The 20,038-nt window shown below is 39.3% G+C and overlaps 1 protein-coding gene across 3 annotated transcripts in view; it reads left to right on the top strand.

Annotated features, from left to right (window-relative positions):
* The window catches only part of palm1a (paralemmin 1a), an 83,164-nt gene extending 73,554 nt beyond the window's left edge, over nucleotides 1-9,610 (top strand). For 2 of the 3 annotated variants that reach the window (XM_056468394.1, XM_056468395.1), the window contains one exon: nucleotides 8,932-9,610. In XM_056468394.1, coding sequence (XP_056324369.1) covers nucleotides 8,932-9,506 — 575 coding nt within the window. In that variant the 3' untranslated portion in view covers nucleotides 9,507-9,610. Of the gene's footprint in view, nucleotides 1-1,428; nucleotides 1,561-8,931 lie in introns of all 3 variants that reach the window. The other variant, XM_056468393.1, reaches the window with a different exon arrangement.
* Nucleotides 9,611-20,038: the final 10,428 nt, after the last annotated feature.

The following is a 20,038-nucleotide window of genomic DNA, read 5'->3' as shown; positions in this document are numbered from 1 at the left end:
TTACATTCAAATTATGTTTTTTTTTTTTTTTTTTGGATTGTTCAAATTGCTTATTTAAAATAAGTTGAAACAACACAATTATTGAGTTTTTTGCAAAACAGGCTCCATGAATTTCTGGAGATCGCAAATTATGTAGCTAGAAGTACGTATGGCTGCATTTCATTTTTAAGACAAATGCAACGGGGCGGTATGAGGGCGTTCCTTTTCGCGCTTACTAACTGATCGCTTACCTCTGTGTGGACGGCTTTGCTGATGTTACAAATTTGTTCAGATAGCTCGCCATGTACGCTGGCAGACTTGAGACGCATTTGAGAACGGTTCCAGAGAGCAGGAAAGACAAAAACCAGAAAAAAAATATTTATAAATGAATAAACAAGTATAAAAGTGTGCGAATGTGGTAAAATTTGAAAACGTGGTAGACAGATTCAGTCGATTGGTCAGTCAGTCGACAGCGGACTCTGGTGGATTTATGCAAGAAGAGTAGGCGTGAATGGCTCTTGCGAGAGAAATTTTAGATCTGGTGCATTCGCGAAAACAAAAACTGCAAAAAAAAAAAACATAGCTCCTGGAACATATTTGCTGCTCTCCAGAAATGTATATAGAGGTACGTTTTTAGAATGAATCTGGGTTGGTTTTTTGGGGGGACAACTTAATTATTTTATGTTCAACCTACTTAAAATTGTAAAATATATTAAGCTAAGCAAATTCCTTAATGTTGTCCCAACACAAATCGATTGTGTGGAACCCAACATTTTTTTACTGTGTACTGTATTTACACTGTTACAAAAATAAAATATGAAAAATGTTTATACAAATGAACTCAATTATTGCCTATTATGATAATTATTCAATTATTATTGCCTCTTTAGTCATGATAACAGATTCATGGATGTAGTATAAGGTGACAAGCTACAAGTTCTCAACCTACAAAACAAAAGAGACACCTTTAAGCACATTGGAAATAAAATTTGTCACAAAAAATGCAGATAATTCTCCTGTAACAACATAATCAATAATAAACATTAATACTTTAAATCAAAAAGTATGCAATTTCATATGAAGCCCATGGATTTTTTTTACTTTTACCATATACAATCATTGCAAAACACACAAAAACTGATTATTTTCTGATGATTAATATTTTTATGTATAGAAATGAAACATTATAATGAAGATTTATCTCTAATTAAGACAAATCATCATAACATGACATTAAAACACCATCAAACATACTGTCTATCTGTCTTTACTCATTTAACATTATTATAGTCATATAGAGATGGGCTCCTTTGTCTAGTTATTTGATTAGAGAAGGGAACAGGCCCAAAAATGTATGAAAGTGTCTGTGAGTGTGTGTTAAATGACTTAATCTGAGTATGACAGCGCTTCATTGCAGGATGGTAATGCTTCTTTTTACATGCACTGCAGCAATGTACTCCGTAGAGATCACAGTTGAGAAGGACCTGGTGACTGGCGAGACCAAAGTCCTGTCCACTAACACACTGCTCCCCAAAGACCTCTCGCAGCAGGGGGTCAAAGTCTATGAGGATGAACAGAAAGGTGGCTGGCAATAGAGCAGGCGTGCTTGGCTTTGCTAGATATACCTGCTTTATGAGAAGTGCACAAAATATATTCTGGAAAATTATTCAGCTCTAATTTATCTTAATTGATCAAACCTGGTGTTCAAGATTAAAGGGCTAGTTCACACTAAATGTATTCATTTACTCACCCTATAATTGTTTCAAACCTGTTGGATTATTATTACTGTTTGAAAGATACTGAAACTGGCTGCCATTGACCACCAGAGTATTTTGTTTTATTATTATACAGTATTCTTTCAGAGTATCTTTTCAGACGTCAGTGGCTACTGGTTTCCCATAAGTAAACAAAGACATGTGTGTGTGTGTGTGTGTGTGTGTGTGTGTGTGTGTGTGTGTGTGTGTGTGTGTGTGTGTGTGCGTGCGTGCGTGCGTGCGTGCGTGCGTTAAAAAAGGGTGAGTAAATGTTTTTCTCATCTAGCCCTTTATTCTTTAACCATTAACAAACATAAATTTAACCTCCCTCATTTTGTTCCAAGCCTGTATTATTATTATTTCTGTATTATTTTTTAATGCTCACTTTTCCCATATTCTTGTTCGCTATCTTGTGGGTCATGTGACACATGTGAAATCATTCCGATTAAGTGGAAAATATGTATCTTCAAGTAGCATATTAAAATTTACAAAAGGCATTGACATTTCGTAGCTTTTAGAAATGAGTTAATGAACTGTGAGATAACAAATACAATGAAAGACTAATTAAAAAATATTAACATATATTAGGGGATAGTAGAGATGAAAGTAACATGGGACGAAAGTACCACAGTGATTTTCTCGAAGCCCTGACAACTAGCCTTTCCAGGCTATAACACTGTGCGATAGCACATTCAGCATGCAACTCTTGATGGAGCTGCCAAATATCATGTGATTTCGGAACCCTCAAAATTTCAGTTTTTCATGTGCAAAAACAAGATTATTGTAGTTTTGTTTCTCTTTTCATGTGTCACTCTAATGATAAATCTACAGGTTATTTAGTGCAACAACATATCCTTAAGTTTGAAATGTCTGAGTTTTTCAGTTTAAATAAGAATTAAATTGCAAGAGTTCCTGTGGGGACGAAAGTAACAATGTCCAACTGTTAATAGACAATAGAGTTTTTAGTGATTTGATTGATATGTTTTATGAAATAATGCATATTGCCAATAATAATAAAAATTATAAAAAAATGTGAGAAAATTGTAACATTTTGCATTGAATTGCTTTTGAAACATTTGATGGAACTAAAAGTTAAAATGAAAATTCCGCTTAATATTTTTTGCAAAAATATAGGACAAAATATGTTTGCAGTTAACATTAACAAGGTCAGTCAGATATAATTAAAATAAACAAGATTAAGCCAGTAAATCTAACAAATATTGTTGTGGTACTTTTGACGCACCTGTGTGTTAAGTAATAAGTAATAATGTGTACCTTTTATGTGACGTTATATTGAAGTTCTACATTGATACAAAATAACACTCTTGTGAGGTAGTAACCACAGCAAAAATATATTTCTGCCATAAACATTATCTTTTAAAGTTAGGTTTTATTAAAAATGTTACTTTGGTCGCTGCTCTCCCCTTAATATTAACAAGATTAATAAACACTGTAATGTATTGTTCATTGTTTGCTCAGGAATCCTACTGTGAAGTATTAATGGTTAATTTTGTTCATGTATGTTCATGCCACTTTAATTACACTTGTTTATTTCCTATGATGGATATACACATAAAAATTTTGGCTTATTGGATATTTTACCTAAAAAATGTCCTAAAATGCTCAAGAACCATAAAAAATAATATGCGGAAATGTCACAACAGGTATTTTTTTCCAATGGGACTGGCTTGTAAAATGTAATGTTTATCACGCAAATAAGAATTGTCTCTGTGGTGACAATTTCCAGCTTTCATTGTTTAGTAGCTTGTTTTTGCAGTGCTAAACACCTCTTTTGCATTCCACCTAGGGCTGCACGATATTGGAAAAAAATGAAATACCAATATTTTGTTTTTCTGCGATATACATTGCGATATGAATATAATTTCACAAATGAGGACCTAAATAACACTACTTGTAAAGAATTTGTAAATCTGCATAAAACATAAACAATTTGCAACCATAGATTAATACAATAGAAAATAGATTTTATAAATGTTTTGTCTTTTCTGGTTTTCTGTGGAGTCTAAGAACATAAATTCAACATTAATCGAATAACATTGCATTGTCTTCATTGTATAAATAATTCAATACAATTTAATCATTGTTACATTTAATTTTTTTTAATTCGCTTAGTCACAGTTCCTTAAAACAAATTCATATTAAAAAATTTTACTCTGTTAAGATTCAAATTTGCAATGACCACACAAATCACGTTGTGAAACGTGGTTTCTGGTCATTATAATCACAACTCAACATTGCAGATCCTGTGATGTGACTATTGCAGATGCGCACATTGCGATATCGATGCTAAAACGATATGTTGTGCAGCCCTAATTCTATTATAGAAAGTGAGTAAGATCAATTTGGAACAACAGGAGGGTGAGCTAGTTTGAACCAGCATGAACATTTGGATCTTACATTTGTCAGTTTTAAAAATAGCACACCTTGATGTGTAATCAATGGTCACTTCTCATAAAGGAAGAAGTTCATCTGAGCTTGGCTTTAAATGCAGGATACCACAAACACAAAAAGTTTTTTTTTTTTTTTTTGACTATTATAATTATTTTCTGGCAGAAAACAAAAGACCAGTTAATGCCTATTTGGTCACCCTGCAACTTGACTGCTAGTTGTGAGCATGCAGCCGCTAAGCTTGGCCATGTGCCATAAGTCCAACTTTACTTTCCCCACTTAAATGTGTGTTGTTATACAATAGTAATTTAATACATTTTAAATATATTTTTCTAAATGTTATGGATATTTAATATACATGTTTCACTCATATTGTATCTGTTTTTATGGCCAATGTTTCTAGCTACTAATGCTAACACCAGCATCACTGCTTGCTTCCTGCTTTGTTTACTCAGCTTGCCACACTTTCCCTGTGTTTGATCCCTCACTCAAGTGAGCACTTCTAGCAAGTGAGGCTCACTTAACACGTAATTAAGAAAGACAATACTAACAATAGTTCCTAACAAGTACAGTATGTTTTCCATAGATTTCATCAATTAGTAGATTGATGTTTTCGTAGGCTTACATTAGCTATGTTAGTATCCACCTTGTATGCGCTATTGCATAAAATGCTTAATAGAAATACTCATACATTTTAAAAACGCATATAAAATACATATGCACATGACTTGAGTAGGATAAACTTTTTTTATTTGCATAAACTACAATGGACAGACATTTGCTGAATAAATTCCAGTGTGCACGTTAAAAAAAAAATTTGATCGTGTATTAACAAAAATGGGAGAAAGTGACAGGTATATTTGAGTGGATGAAGAAGTCATTCTGACTTACTTACTCCCAGGGCCATTTATATCGAAGCTGATATTTAGCCGCACCATGTTGGTGTTCCATAACATCTAGGGCCCTATCATTGTTCATTTATTCGTTTGCTGGATATTAGAACTGAATTTAGAAATAGTTTTGAAACCAATCTTTGCATTTAACAAACGAAATTATTTATGGAGGCTAATGCATGTCTTCAGTGGAGTGAGTTTTCACTGTTTCCTTATCCACGAAAGAGAGAAAGTGAAAGTCAAGGCCGAATGAAGGAGGCTCATTATCCTCACGATGCAGATGCTGTTTAACTGTTTTCTCGCTAGTGAAGTGTTCAGTTTTTCCACTTACAAAGTCTGCCATGTAAATAGCAAATGCGCCATGTAGCGACTCTTAAAGGGAATAGGAGATGAGACTGATTGTTTTATTCTCAAAAAACACCTATAACTTATTGAGAGAATAAGCTCAACCATGTTAGACCCTGCGCCGCAGCGCAGAGCATATTTTCCCATCCTTAAAATAGCAAAAGTGGATTCAGACATGCCCATCATGCTTTGCGCCCTGCGCTTCAGACTTTGTGCCTAGACCGTTAAAATAGAGCCCCTAATCTTTACGAGGTGGGTCATTAGCCCAACGCTTAAACCCTAGTCCGGAGGACCCATTCTTCATTTTTAAATGTAATATATGAGAAAGAAGTGAGAACCATTCGTCATTAAAGTCAGCATGAAACAGATGTCCTTTTTTACAATTTCGTAGCAAACATCCATTTGAATGTGAAGTGTGGAAAGGACTGTTTGGCTGTGCATGATTTCATCCTTTGGGAACCAATTGGATCATTGGAAGATGGGCATTGCTAACAAAATTGAGGAGGGAAGAAATCAGATGGCCACTGATAGAGCCGCCCCTTAAGGCATTCAATGTGACCATAACAGAAGAATAGTCATTTCGAGGGGGAGGGAAGGTTATGGTATTTGAGGTTATAGGATCCATTGTTTACAACAAGCAGTACTATATAGAACAAGAGTCAATTTTATTTTCATGTTGACTTTAAAGTGGGCTAGTATTATTACCTCCAAGAACTGTCTTCCTGTCTTCCAAGGTGCGGTCTTGTGCCTTCAAAAGCCAGCTTTGACTGTGTTTACTGTATTTTGTCTAATTTATTAGATAAGAAAGAGATGCATTGGCTTCTCCTATCACACCAAATTAGATTTTTATTTTTGATATTTGATGCCGTTCAATATAAACTGACGATTTTGAACTCTTTGATTCATTGAATGGAAATGTTTTATGCGAAATTCCAGTTTTGTGCATAAGTTTAATTTGGATCTTTGGATGGAAACATAGCTATTGTAAGCAACATGTAAAACATACAATTAGAAAGTAATTTAAAATGATTTGTTTGACAGAAATTCATGAATGTACTGCTAGGAGTCGTTGTATAGACCTACCTATAACCGCCAATGAAGGTAAATTTTACCCATGTACAAATTCTGTTTAGAAATGCTAAAAAAGCATTATTTCACTGTATTATGCCACTGTGGTAACATAAGTATCTGAAGTCTAAATAAAGTCTAAATAAGTATCTAATCATCAACTATATTTTTGTCCTGTTTTTTAATTTGAGGCATTTTTAATGCAGGCTGCATTTTTACTTTCATAATGATAGGTTAGCTATGAGATAAACAAGTCTGCACTGACAAAAACTCAGTAAATTCATATTTTGTTGGTTTAATATTAATCATATATTAAGATATCCGTGTAATTTAAATGACTAAATTAGCCTATTGACAATAACGAACAATAATTCACATCACTGCTTATGATGTATGATTCAATGACAAATTCAAGAGCACAGCTTCACCTAATTAATTATTCATTTGTTTAGTCTTATAATTAGGCCAACACGTAATCTGTGAGTGCAGCAGATTTTTAGCCCGTCATTGATACTTGTATACTTGCATACTTGTGTAAATGTGTATATTTAGTAATAATAATGACTACTATAAAATGATTTATTTACAATACATATTATTATTATGAATAATAATAATAATAATAATAATAATAATAATTTCTTACATTTATATAGTGCTTTTCTGGGCACTCAAAGCGCTTTACACATAGGGGGGAATCTCCCCATCCACCACCAGTGTGCAGCATCCACCTGGATGGCAACGGCAGCCATTTTGCACTAGACTGCACACCACACACCAGCTGATTGGTGGAGAGGAGAGAGATTGATGAAGCCAATTATGATCTGGGGATGGTTAGGAGGCCATGATGGACAGAGGCCAGTGGGCAGATTTGGCCAGGATGCCAGGGTTAAACCCCTATTCTTTTTCGAAGGACATTCTGGGATTTTTTATTGACCACAGAGAGTCAGGACCTCGGTTTAATGTCTCATCCGAAAGACTGCACTCACTGAGCAGTATAGAGTCCCCATCACTATACTGGGGCATTAGGATCCACACAGACCGCAGGTTGGGCGCCCCTGCTGGTCTCACTAACACCACTTCCGGCAGCAAACTAGCTTTCCCATGTTGTCTCCCATCCAGGTACTGACCGGGCGCAGCCCTGCTTAGCCCCAGTGGGCGACCATGTGAGAGTTGCAGAGAGCTAGCTGTCGGCTATTGTAAAGCAATTTTGTCTTTTAGCAGATACAGTTGAAGTCAGAATTATTAACCCCCTGGAATTATTAGCCCCCTGTTTATATTTTCCCCAATTTCTGTTTAACAGAAAGAAGATTTTTTTCAACATATTTCTAAACACAATAGTTTTAATAACTCATTTCTAATAACTGATTTATTTTATCTTTGACATGATGACAGTGAATAATACATAATGATGGTTTGTTTGTAGACTATCGAAGAAAAAAAAAATTAGCTTAAAGGGGCTGATGATTTTGAAATTTAAAAAAAAATTAAAAACTGCTTTTATTCCAGCCAAAATAAAACAAATAAGACTTTCTCCAGAAGAAAAAATATTATCAGACATAATGTGAAAATGTCTTTGCTCTGTTAAACATCATTTGGGAAATATTTTAAGAAGAAAAAAAAAATCAAAGGGGCTAATAATTCTGACTTCAACTGTATATGAGAGACTTGCTTTGCTTACCAAATTAATAGATCTAGTTGGATTTGCATTGTAAACATTTAATAAAAGTTAAAAAAGTTTTTTTATTTATTTCATATATTAAGTTTTTAATTATGATACTGATCATACCAAATAAATCTGCTGATTTTTTTTTTTTTATTCTCCACAGAAATAGCAAAAAATGTTGGCAGATTCTGTCTCGCCCTCCTTAAAATTGATAGTTTAAATAAGAGAACACCAATAAGAGTAGACTAAAACTTAAAGATTTGATCATGGGTTGAGTCTCAGAGGCTCTGGATCGCTGTCAGATACTGAGGTGATCGAGCTGGACATATCACTTATTTCACTCCAAATCACTACTCATTGTGATTTTATTTATTTAACTAAACAATTTTTGACCTCAAGGAATTGTAAATGAGACAATTTTTGCAAAAGTCAATGACTTAGATGCTTGAATGTTTTGTTGAAGATCTGATAGGTACATTTGAAATGGGATGGGTAAAATTTACTCTGTGACGGTTAGTGTCAAACAAAGTATATTATTATTTTACGTCTTTGCAAAAGGCATATTAAAACTTATTTTTAGAAGATTAAGACATTTCTTTTCCTTTTCTTTTTTCCTTTCACTTTAGAGAAAAAAATTACTTTAAACACATGAAACCTGCAACCTTTTCTTGATCTTGGGCACTCTTGTTTGTTCAAGTCACTTGGGCACTCTTGTTTGTCTTGTCAGTTCAGAAACAAAATGCAGTCAGTCAGAAAATTACTGAGAGGTCTCAGAGGACTTTTCCTGACTCAGTTTGTCTTGTTTTTCTCTATATAGTGGTGCATGAAGTGCGCAGTGTGGACGGCACAGTAACCAATGGCGTTCACCAGCTGAGCTCCTCAGAGGTAGATGAGCTCCTCCATAAAGCTGATGAGGTGACCATGGGTGAGAGTAGCAAGACAACGCCACGACTGGAGCGAGGGCAAGCAGAGAAGGAGGAGGAAGTTGATAAAGATGTAACCCCAGCTGCAGCTAGCTCTACCCCCATCATGGAGATCACAGGCGTAGAAGCAAATCCCGCAGCCCCTCAGACGGAAGTGAGCGGAGCAAGTGCGGAGAACCCAGTTACAATGGTGTTCATGGGTTACCAGAGCGTAGAGGACGAGGATGAAACAAAGAAGGTTTTGGGGATGGAGAGCACGACTGTGAAGGCTGAGGTGGTGCTCATTGAGGATGGAGAAAGCAAAACTGCTGGCAGTGACACCAAGCAGGAGCAGGCGCCCCCTAATGGCAGCCCAGCAGAGGCAGATAAGGCTGAAGAGGCAGCAAAAGAGTCTGAGCAGCCAGAAGGGGACACTGCTGAGGTCAAGAGCAAGGAGAAACAACCATGCAAGTGCTGCACCATCATGTGAGCCCAAACACACCCTCCCAAACATGGACTTTACTGATGAAATGCAACAACATGCAAAGAGAACAATGTCAAGGCAGAGAATAAACGTTCAGTATCTTTTGATAAGCTGTTATTTCTTTAATTGATTTTTACCTGTTTTATATTTTATATATTACTTTATCTTCCCCCATGATACTCTCTAACCTCATTTCATTTTTATTTTAAAATAATAATTTTTTTGTTTTATTTATTTTTTTGTGAATGAAATAATGATGTCATATAGAAAAGTCTGAAGATTAAACCAAACTCAACCGATCAGTGTCCGTTCGCTTTAAATAGCGTTTCCTTTCATTGACTTCATTTAACTTCCCTTTTTGCGAAGCATATGTTGCATGCACTACAAAATATTTTCAATCTCACATAAAAAAAGCTCAGTTTATTAATAAAGAAGCTGTGAGATGCATTTAATTTATTTTCATTTTGGTTTTCTTAAAGTAGTAATAAATCCTGTGGGATTGACACATCTTTTCTTAGACATGGCAGTATTGTTTTAAAAAGACTGAGCAATACACAACATTTTTTTTAAAGGAATGTTCCAGTTCTGATTAAAAGTTCTTAGTTACTACAGATAAAAAGGATAGAGTTTTTACTCATCCCACAGTTTGTATGCATTGAAACATTAATTTGAATGTGATTAAAACAACTCTAAGGTTGCCTAAAACATTCTCTTTTCATGAAAGCATGTACGCTTTCATCCCAAAAGCTTGGGGTAGGTAAGATTAAAAAATATAATTTATAATATATATATAAATTATGTCATATATTTACTAAGGGAGCATTTATTTGATTATTGAGTAAAACAGTTCTATATTGTTTTAATTTTTGAACAAGAATCATTTAAATATGATTATTTGGCAATGAAACAATTCTTATTATTATCAATTTTGAAAAGAGAAGTACTGCTGCAACTTTTTGTGGAAACTATTTTATTCCAAAGTACAGTATACATTTGCGATAGTAATGTTTTGTAATTTTATACAAACATTTACCAACCCAGGCTCATTCTGATTATGTACTCCAATATACATTTCTGGAGAGCGCCAAATACGTTCCTGGAGCTACTTTTTTGTTGCAATTTTAGTTTTTTGTGAACCCACCAGTGTCACATGATCATTACATGAACCTAAATCATTTAAATATGATGATTTGGCGATGAAGAAACAGTTATTGTTATTATCAATTTTGAAAAGAGAAGTACTGTTTCATCTTTTTGTGGAAACTTTATTTTTTATTTTTTGGTGAATAAAACGTTTCAAAGTACAGTATTCATTTGCGATAGTAATCTTTTGTAATTTTACACAAACATTTACCAATCCAGGCTGATTCTGATTTTGTACCACTATATACATTTCTGGAGAGCACCAAAAATGTCTCAAGAGCTACGTTTTTTTTTTTTTTTTTTGGTTTTATAAATCCACCAGAGATCGCTGTGTGCTCTGTTTGAGATTTCAGATTTCTCTCATGAGTAGCATGAGATCCACCAAAGGCCGCTGTCGACTGACTTACTGACTAAATGACCAACTGATCCCCCCACCCTCCTCCTTCCCTAAACCCAACCCATATTGTTTTAAAAAGCACCGATTTACCAGCACCCACCCACTTCCTTAAACACAACCGACAGTTTTTTCAAAAGCAATCCAGAAAAAGAAAAGCCCTTGCAGCAGCCTGATTTTTACCACATTTTCCGATTTTACCATATTCTCACCCTGTAATTTACTAGTTTGTTTTATTTTTTGGTTTACTTTCTGGAACAGTTCTTCGCCAGACTCTAACCCCGTCATCGCAGTCAACTTCTTTCTGCATCTCAAATCCTCCAACATACGCAGCAAGCCACTGGACAAACTGGTAACAGTGGAAAAGCCGGTCAGCTGGTAAGCACGAAAAGGAACTCATACCATCCCATAGTGTTCGTTTTAAAGATGAAATGCAGCCATATGTTCCTCTGGCTACATAATTCACGATATCCAGAAAGGTATATAGGGGTGCATTTTCAGATTGAGCCTATGTTATCATTTACTGTTACTTCTGATCAATATATTGCATCCCTGAATAAAAGTATAAATGTTCCTGCCCCAAAACCTTTGAATGTTGGTGTACATAGCCTTGTAGCCACTTAATATGCATATATGAAAGTTAATGACTTTCTTAATATTTGCAAATGATACATTTTTGTTTATTTTAACCATCAAATAGATGATTTATAAGGTTCTTGTGGTAAATAAAAGCAAATATTCTGTAGCTTAACCTCATTTGTACCAGCATTCATCCAAATGCACAAGTAACTGTATTTTGTGCTGAGGCTAAGTTTTCACTAATTACTATTTGCTTCAAATCAAAGAATGTTAAGTGCTTTCTTTTATCAGAGAACACCGTTTTTTCCTTTTACAATCCCTCAAACATAGACAAACACTCAAAAGAAAACACATACACTTTCTATTCCTTATCTTTGTTCTCCCGTGAGTCCAGTAGATTGCGCTCTTTCATATTGAAATGTAGGACAGGTGAGCTGAGGATATCTCAGTAAGCTTTGATGTTTTGTTAGGCTGTTTGGTGGTTGTTCTCAGTTAGACTGTTACATCGAAGAGCTTGTGCACGTGTTTGTAATTCTTCCTGTGTGGTTCAAAACTAAAACACTTGTATTACTCTACTTAAAGTGCTCTATTTGATGGAAATAGAGATTAAGAGTAGAGAGTAAATTGTTCTCTCATACATTCTGCATGATATAAATTTGCATTTCATCATTTGTAGCCTTCTCGTCACTTCATCTACATCACATTTCGAGTATTGAAACTGAACTGGTCTTGTTTTGAAAATAGGTCTGTAAGTATCAGACTGGCTGTGTCCAGGATGGTATTTTGATTGTATGCCAGTCCACACTGCCATCAGCCCTCAGGAAGGGTCAGCTCATTCCAAACAAGTAACAACATACTGCTGCAGCCAATCCTATGCAAGAGGCTTCATGCGTGTGAACTAGTGTCAGATAGGCGAATCTTTCTTCCACGCTAATCAAAACAGTTCAAGTATGGAAAGACAGGAAGGACAACATCCGCCCTTTCTTAGCTGTTTCTAGGAGATAGCTGGAAGTGTGGTAAGGGTACAGGAAAAGCTTAATAGGTTACTATGCCAAGTACTCAATGTTTTTTTTTCTTTCTTTCTCTTTTCTCATATTTGAGGTAAAAATTGGGGGGAGGGAGAATTATAATACCAAATACTTCAGTAAAATTTAAACTTGTTGGTTTGTAATGTGTTTTATGTAGGAGACTGGCTGAATTTACCCTTTGCAAGACCTAGGTTTTAAATTTTAGACAAACAATAACATTTTTAGTTCATGCTAGTTCCCCTTTTATACTGCACAAAGGTATGTACTTATTTGTGAAGAACAAGTACATACATTTGATTGTGTGACAGAAGACAAGTTCTGTATTTGATCATATTTGACTCTTTAATGTACTGTGGTGTTACTTAATTACATGCATTGTCACCATGTAAACTGGCTTCTCATTACTGTTGTCACAGTTACATCCTCCACATTTTTTTTGTATTATTAATGTTCTGCTGTACTGGAGATGAAGTAGCACAGTAGCAAAGTGACCTTTACACACTTAACTTGATGTGTCTGAGAAAATCAAAATATGCATCTCAGCTCTCAGAACTACATAGAGTAAATAAAAACAAAGACTGTTTTTCTTTTTATGCTCCATATGTGGTATTAATGGAAGGCAATGGGGCAAAACAGCCACCAATAGTAAATTAGGGAGAAAAAAATGAAAATCTAACAATGCATAAAACAATGCGAAGCGTCCCTGAGGTGGGCCATCTGGGGAGGAGGGAATTTGCTCTTTCCCCGCTGGAGGGCGGGGCACGTTATTTAAAGGCGTAAAAAAAAAAAAAAAAAAAAAACGCCATCAAAATCCTCAGTGAAAGAGCACTTTTCCCCTCCTCCGGATGTGACAGCCCGAACACTGCCAGTCTGGGACGCTATGCCTTCCAGCTCGCAGGATCGGTGCATTTCGCCAATGGCTCATGGAGCACGAGAGAACGGTCTCCTTTCTCTCCACTCCCAGCCCCTCTCCTGGAGTTTGAGTGCGAGACGAGAACATCTCCTCTCCTGCTCTCCTGTGGGACCCCAGCGCTCCCCGGATGAGCCCACTCACTCCACGCTGCCCCGCCGCTGGCACGTCAGCGATCGTGCGGGTGGGACCATTTGCGGGGGGCTCTGCCTGCCTGGTTAGCGCGGGCCAGCCCATCGCAATGGCTCATCCATACGACCAGACTCGGCTATGCGATTCAGTTCGCTAAACGGCCTCCCAGGTTCACGGGCGACCAGGGTCAGTCCTGCGTCCGCCCCTGTCTTGCGAGAGGAGATTGCTGTCCTCCTGGCGAAGGATGCAATCGAGCCGGCCCTCCAGCCGAGATGGAGCGCGGGTTTTACAGCCCGCACTTCATCGTGCCCCAAAAAAAAAAAAAAAAAAAAAAAAAAGCGGTGGGCTATGGCTAATCCTATATCTGCACATTTTGAACCGCTGCCTTCACAGGCTGCGCTTCGGAATGCTTACGCAGATGCGCATCACGCGATGCGTTCGTCCTCAGGATTGGTTTGCAACAATAGATCTGAAGGACGCGTATTTTCATATCTCCACACTTCCACGCCACCGGCAGTTTCTGCGGTTTGCGTTTGAAGGTCGAGCGTGGCAATACAAGGTCCTCCCCTTCGGGCTCTCTCTGTCTCCGCGAGTTTTCACCAAGCTCGCGGGGGGTGCCCTCGCGCCCCTTCGGCTCGCCGGCATCCGCACGCTCAATTATTTCGATGACTGGCTGATTTTTAGCCCACTCTCGGGAGCAATTGATTATGCACAGAGACAAGGTGCTCCGGCACCTCCGCCCGTTGGGGTTTCAGGTCAACCGAGAAAAGAGCAAGCTCGCCCCCGTGCAGAGCATCTCCTTTCTCGGGTTGGAGCTGGACTCGATCACTATGGAGGCGCGCCTCTCACGAGAGCGCGCCGAGGTAATGCTGAACTGTCAGAGAGTTCGACAGGAAAAAAAGTGGTCCCCCTGAAATTATTTCAGAGGCTCCTGGGGCATATGGCATCCGTAGCCGCGGCCACGCCGCTCGGATTGCTCCATATGAGACCACTACAGCATTTGCTTCACGATCGGGTCCCCAGACGCGCATGGCACGCGGGCCCACACCTAGTGACTGTCACTGCGCTGTGTCACCGCACCCGCACCCCCTGGAAAGGACCCCTCCTTCCTACAGGCCAGTGTGCCCCTAGGTCAGGCGTCCAGGCAGGCTGTCGTTTCGGCAGATGCCTCCAGTATGGGGTGGGGGGGCCGTGTGTAGCGGGCATGCTGCTGCGGACCTGTGGAGGGGAACCCAGCTGCATTGGCATATCAACTGCCTAGAGCTGTTGGCAGTGTTTCTCGCTCTGCGCCGCTTTTTACCGGTGCTGAGGGGGCAACACGTGCTGGTCAGGACGGACAGCATGGCCGCGGTAGCGTATTCCATCCGGATGGGGGGTATACGCTCCCGCTGCATGTCTCAGCTCGCTCGCCGTCTGCTCCTCTGGAGTCATACGCGGCTGAAGTCGCTGCTTGCTATTCACACCCCGGATGGGCTCAACCGTGCGGCCAACAGGCTCTCACGGCAGCTCCTTCCCCGGGAGAATGGCGACTCCACCCCGAGTCATGCGTAAGTATGCACTCCCCCCAGTGAGCCTACTCGCGCAGTTTCTGTGCAAGGTCAGGGAGGACGAGGGGCAGGTCTTGCTAGTTGCACCTCTGGCCCAACCGGACCTGGATATCAGAACTCTCCCTCCTCGCGACGCCCCCCCTGGCGAGTCCCTTTGAGAGAGGACCTACTCTCTCAGGGACAGGGCACCATCTGGCACCCTCGCTTAGTTCTGTGGAACCTCCACGTGGGGTCCATAAGACGTGACGAGGAAGACTTAGGTAACCTACCGGTGGCGGTGGTTAATACCATCACTCAGGCTTGTGCACCCTCTACGAGGCATGCCTACGCCCTGGAGTGGAGTCTATTCACTGAGTGGTGCGCTTCTCGCCGAGAAGACCCCCGATCTTGCCAGATCAGTGTTGTGCTTTCTTTCCTTCAGGACAGGTGGAGCGAAGGCTGTCGCGCTCCACACTGAGGGTTTACGTGGCCACCATCTCCGCTCATCATGGTGCGTGGATGGCGGCACCGTGGGGAGGCATAACCTCATCATCCAGCTCCTCAGAGGTGCTAGGCGGTTGTTTCCACTCCGCCCCCCTCTCATACCCTCTTGAGATCTCGCGGTAGTGCTACGAGCCTACGTGGGGATCCCTTCGAACCACTCGACTCAGTATCCTTGAGATTTCTGTCCTTGAAGACAGCTCTGCTGGTCGTGTTGGCATCGGTTAAGAGGGTTAGGTACCTGGAGGCATTTTCGGTCAGTGACTCGTGCCTAGAATTCGGGCCGGCCTACTCTCATGTTGTCCTGAGACCCCGGCCCGGCTATGTGCCCAAGGTTCCTACCACGCCGTTTAAGAATCAGGTAGTGAGCCTGCAAGCGCTGCCCGCGGAGGAGGCAGACCCAGCCCTTTCATTGTTGTGTCCTGTTCGCGCTTTGCGAATATATGTGGACCACACTCAGAGCCTTAGATCCTCTGACCAGCTCTTTGTCCATTACAGTGGTCGGCAGATGGGAAGTGCCGTATCTAAACAGAGGTTGGCCCACGGGATAGTGGATGCCATCTCCCTCGCCTTTGGGCCAGGGTGAGCCGTGTCCCCCGGGGGTGAGAGCGCACTCCACTACGGAGCATCGCATCCTCCTGGGCGTTAGCACGCGGTGCCTCTCTGACAGACATTTGTAGAGCTACGGGTTGGGTGACACCCAATACATTTGCAAGGTTACAATCTGCGAGTGGAGCCGGTTTCCTCAAGGGTATTAGGCAACCCTTGGTGATTGAGGAAACGATTCGGTTGAGGTGTCGAAACACGCTTGCTGCGCCACTCTCCCTAACCCGGAGATACGTGCGCTTTTTCAGCTTTGTCAGTTTAGTTCCCCATTTCTTTGGCGAACCCTGCAGAGTTCCTCCGAGGCCCCCAGCACCTGACTCAGCGGAGGAGTCAGGTGTTGGCCCGTTACGTTGTCGGCATGCCCGCTGGTCAGCCCGCGTTCTGGGTATAGGTGCCTGCTATGTGTGATCCCCGCTGGCGATCCCATACGTTCACTCAGCCACGGTATAGTCCCCCCTTCTAGGGCAGGCTCGTGTCTTCCCTCCCCGCTAACCATCCTTATGCAAGGACTCCCCATCTCTGGGCTAGTCCATAGGTTGTCACCAGGTCTCCCCCCACTGGGTAACAGGTGAGCTCCGCAGCGTCCTCCCTATCGGGACTGAACGCTTTCCCAACGTACTGTCGTATCAAAACCTATTTTACTGGGTTATTGCGACTCCCCGAAAAACATAACTGTTCTGAACAGGTAAGTGAGGGCCAGGGGACACGTTGGAAGACTGTGTCTCGGGGCGTTGTAGGTGCGCTCGCTCTACTGCGTGGCACACCCTTCGCCAGGGACGCAGTAAGGTTCTTTCGTTGTGGCGTTTTCCATAGATTTCCCCATAGTGGAAGTTTCCACATAGCATTGGAGTTCCCCATCCGAAGGGGAACGCTACGGTTACTAAAGTAACCCTTCGTTCCCCGAGGGGGGGAACGGAAATGCTATGTTCCTTCGCCACAACGATTGTCCCTTAGCTGTTGAGCGTGAAAGTCTCTTCAGCTAGAAAAGGATGTCGAGCATAGCACTGGCTGCGTCTTTATAGCATGACTGATTGTCATTGACGCCAGCTGTGCACGCTGACGCTGCCAACTCATTGGCATTTCATTGGCCCGTTTTTATACTCTTTCAGATGATTGGATTCTGACGAAATCCCCATAGTGGAAGTTTCCACATAGCATTTCCGTTCCCCCCCTCGGGGAACGAAGGGTTACTTTAGTAACCGTAGCGTTTTGTGTGTTTTTCACTAAATCAGTGACATCCTTTTTGGCAAATAAAGAGTTAAAATCCTGTAATTTTCTAAGCAGTTTAGTATTTTGATCAGGACTGAAGGTAGGACATAGGATTTATGCAAAAAAAAGAAAAAAAGAAAATGAACAAAATATTTATCTGATATGCATTTTCTCAAAACGTGTCAAAATAAGATTCATCACCAAACATCTTTCCACTAGCTAAAACACAGAGAAAGTAATTGCCAAATTAAGAGTGGATGTAAACATCCCCAGCAGTACATTAGGGTTAGCATTAAATGTGTTTTGGACATTACTAGCCACAATTAGAGTGTGCATAGATCAGCACCTTGAATATTGTACATGAAATAGTAGAACACCTCGGTAACTTCTGAATATTCATTTCAACATATGGTTTGGGACACACTAATTCTAATTTCCACTGCTATTAAGTTGGATAGCATACAATATGGGATGCAGCAAAATACATATCACACAGCTGTCAAAAAAAGGGCATACTTACAAAACGTGATTTTGTAAAATAAAGAAAACAAATAGTCTGCACTTTCTGCTGGTTCAATGTCCACCTTGTTTGGCATGATTTCTGCCATCTTTTGAAATCATGGGTTTTTATAATAAGATTATAATGTATTGATTGACCCTTTCCATCTAAGTATGTGCTATCTATGTCCCATACAAGCAGCAGTTTTCAAGTGTTGACCAGTCTTAATCTACTAATTATACTGTATGATTTATTTGTGGTGCAACATGGTAGATAGCAATATAAGGGCACATAATATGAGAGTTGTGATTGGTAACATCATCTTTTTATCAAACTACTTGCAAAGGGTCAATTATGGTCAGTTATGCGGCACTGATACAATTTTTGTTGCATTTTATTTTTATGTTTCCCAGAAAAACATGACATTGAAGGTGCATTCAGTAGTATGAAATCACAATAGTGTCGTTGATTAATGTGGTCACATATAAATTACATTGAATTATATTGAGAGCATATAATAATCTATATCATACGTCTCAAACTCCATTTCTGAAGAGCCGTAGCTCTGAACAGATTTGCTCCAGCCCTAATCCAACACAGCTGATTCAACTAATCAAGGTGTTCAAGACTACTACAGACTATTAAGCAGGTGTGAGTTTGAGGTGGTTGGAGCTAAACTCTGCAGAGCTTTGGCTCTCCAGGAATTGAGTTTGAGACCACTGATCTATATAATGATGCATTACCCAAATTGTAAAAATAAACAAAACTACTACTCTCTATCCATTTTTCTCCGTCATTAAATCTGTCCACACCGCATACTTGGCCAATGTTTAAATCTGATTGTTTTTAAATAAGTGTTTTGGCATGCAAATAAAATGACACGATTTCAAGTTGTCATGAGTTATCGAAACTTATTGTTTATTTCATCACTAAAACGTTAATAAGCATGTCAACGTCTAATTTTCACTTTATGCAAAAGGATTTTCTTCAGTATTTAATAAAACATTGCTTGTCATGACATGGTGAACCATTTCTGCATGGCATAAAACATAAATAAAACACCTTTTCTTCAAATTAATTCTCGCAAAACACCATTCTTCATGCGAAAAGTTTAGCACCAAGCTACTGAATGCACTTTTAATTATACGTTACATTGGAAGGTTTGTTGAAGATTATTACATTTGTTTTGTACTTTGTAAATGACTTGTTTAATTTTATTTGACTGCAAATGAATTCCCTTGAAATTATGAACCATTTCAAGGGAATTAAGTTATCCTGCTAGCTGGTCAAGGTGATCTAGATGTGCATGTGTTTTACTATGTGGTTATATTTATTATTTCAGTTCAGTTAACATGTCGAATATCTCTCGTTTTGAAGGGAAACTCAACTTTTTTCTTTTAACTCCATTTAAACAGCTTATTTTTAACATTTTTTTTTAATTATACATTCAGCTGATCTCTTGGTTTGGCTGGAACAATTTTAGCTAAGCTTAGCTTAGCATAGATATCATCATTTGGCATAATTTCGCTCAAAAATGACCAAAGAGTTTGATCATTTTCCTATTCAAAGCTGGATGCTTCTATAGTTTATGTACTAAGACCAACAGAATGAAATGTTGCCATTTTCTAGGCCTGTAAGACTAGGAACTACACTAGCATTCTGGCGTAATAATCAAGGAATTTGGTTGTACCATGACTGCAGCAGGCACAATAATATTATGCAGTGCCTGAAAATAGTGCCCAGCAAGGTAACTTCCAATGTAACTGACTGCCTAGAATCAGGGGCAGATTTAGTGGCTTTGGGGTCCTAAGCAATTTTCAGCCATAGGGCCCAAGTCCTGAAATGCACCCTTTTAACTTTTATTTAATATTTATTTAAATTGCTGTTTTTTTTATATCACTTAATCTTCTTTTTAACATTTTAAATTGATGCAATCTCTCCATTTTAAATGATTAATCTTCTTAAAATGAATTTACAACTAAAAATCATAAATATAAATATAAATATATAT

Source organism: Danio aesculapii, chromosome 11 (genome assembly GCF_903798145.1).
Source record: "Danio aesculapii chromosome 11, fDanAes4.1, whole genome shotgun sequence".
In the NCBI taxonomy this organism is placed as follows: Eukaryota; Metazoa; Chordata; class Actinopteri; order Cypriniformes; family Danionidae; genus Danio; species Danio aesculapii.
The sequence above is the reverse complement of the archived record's forward strand: the minus strand, read 5'-3'. Positions and strand labels throughout refer to the sequence as shown.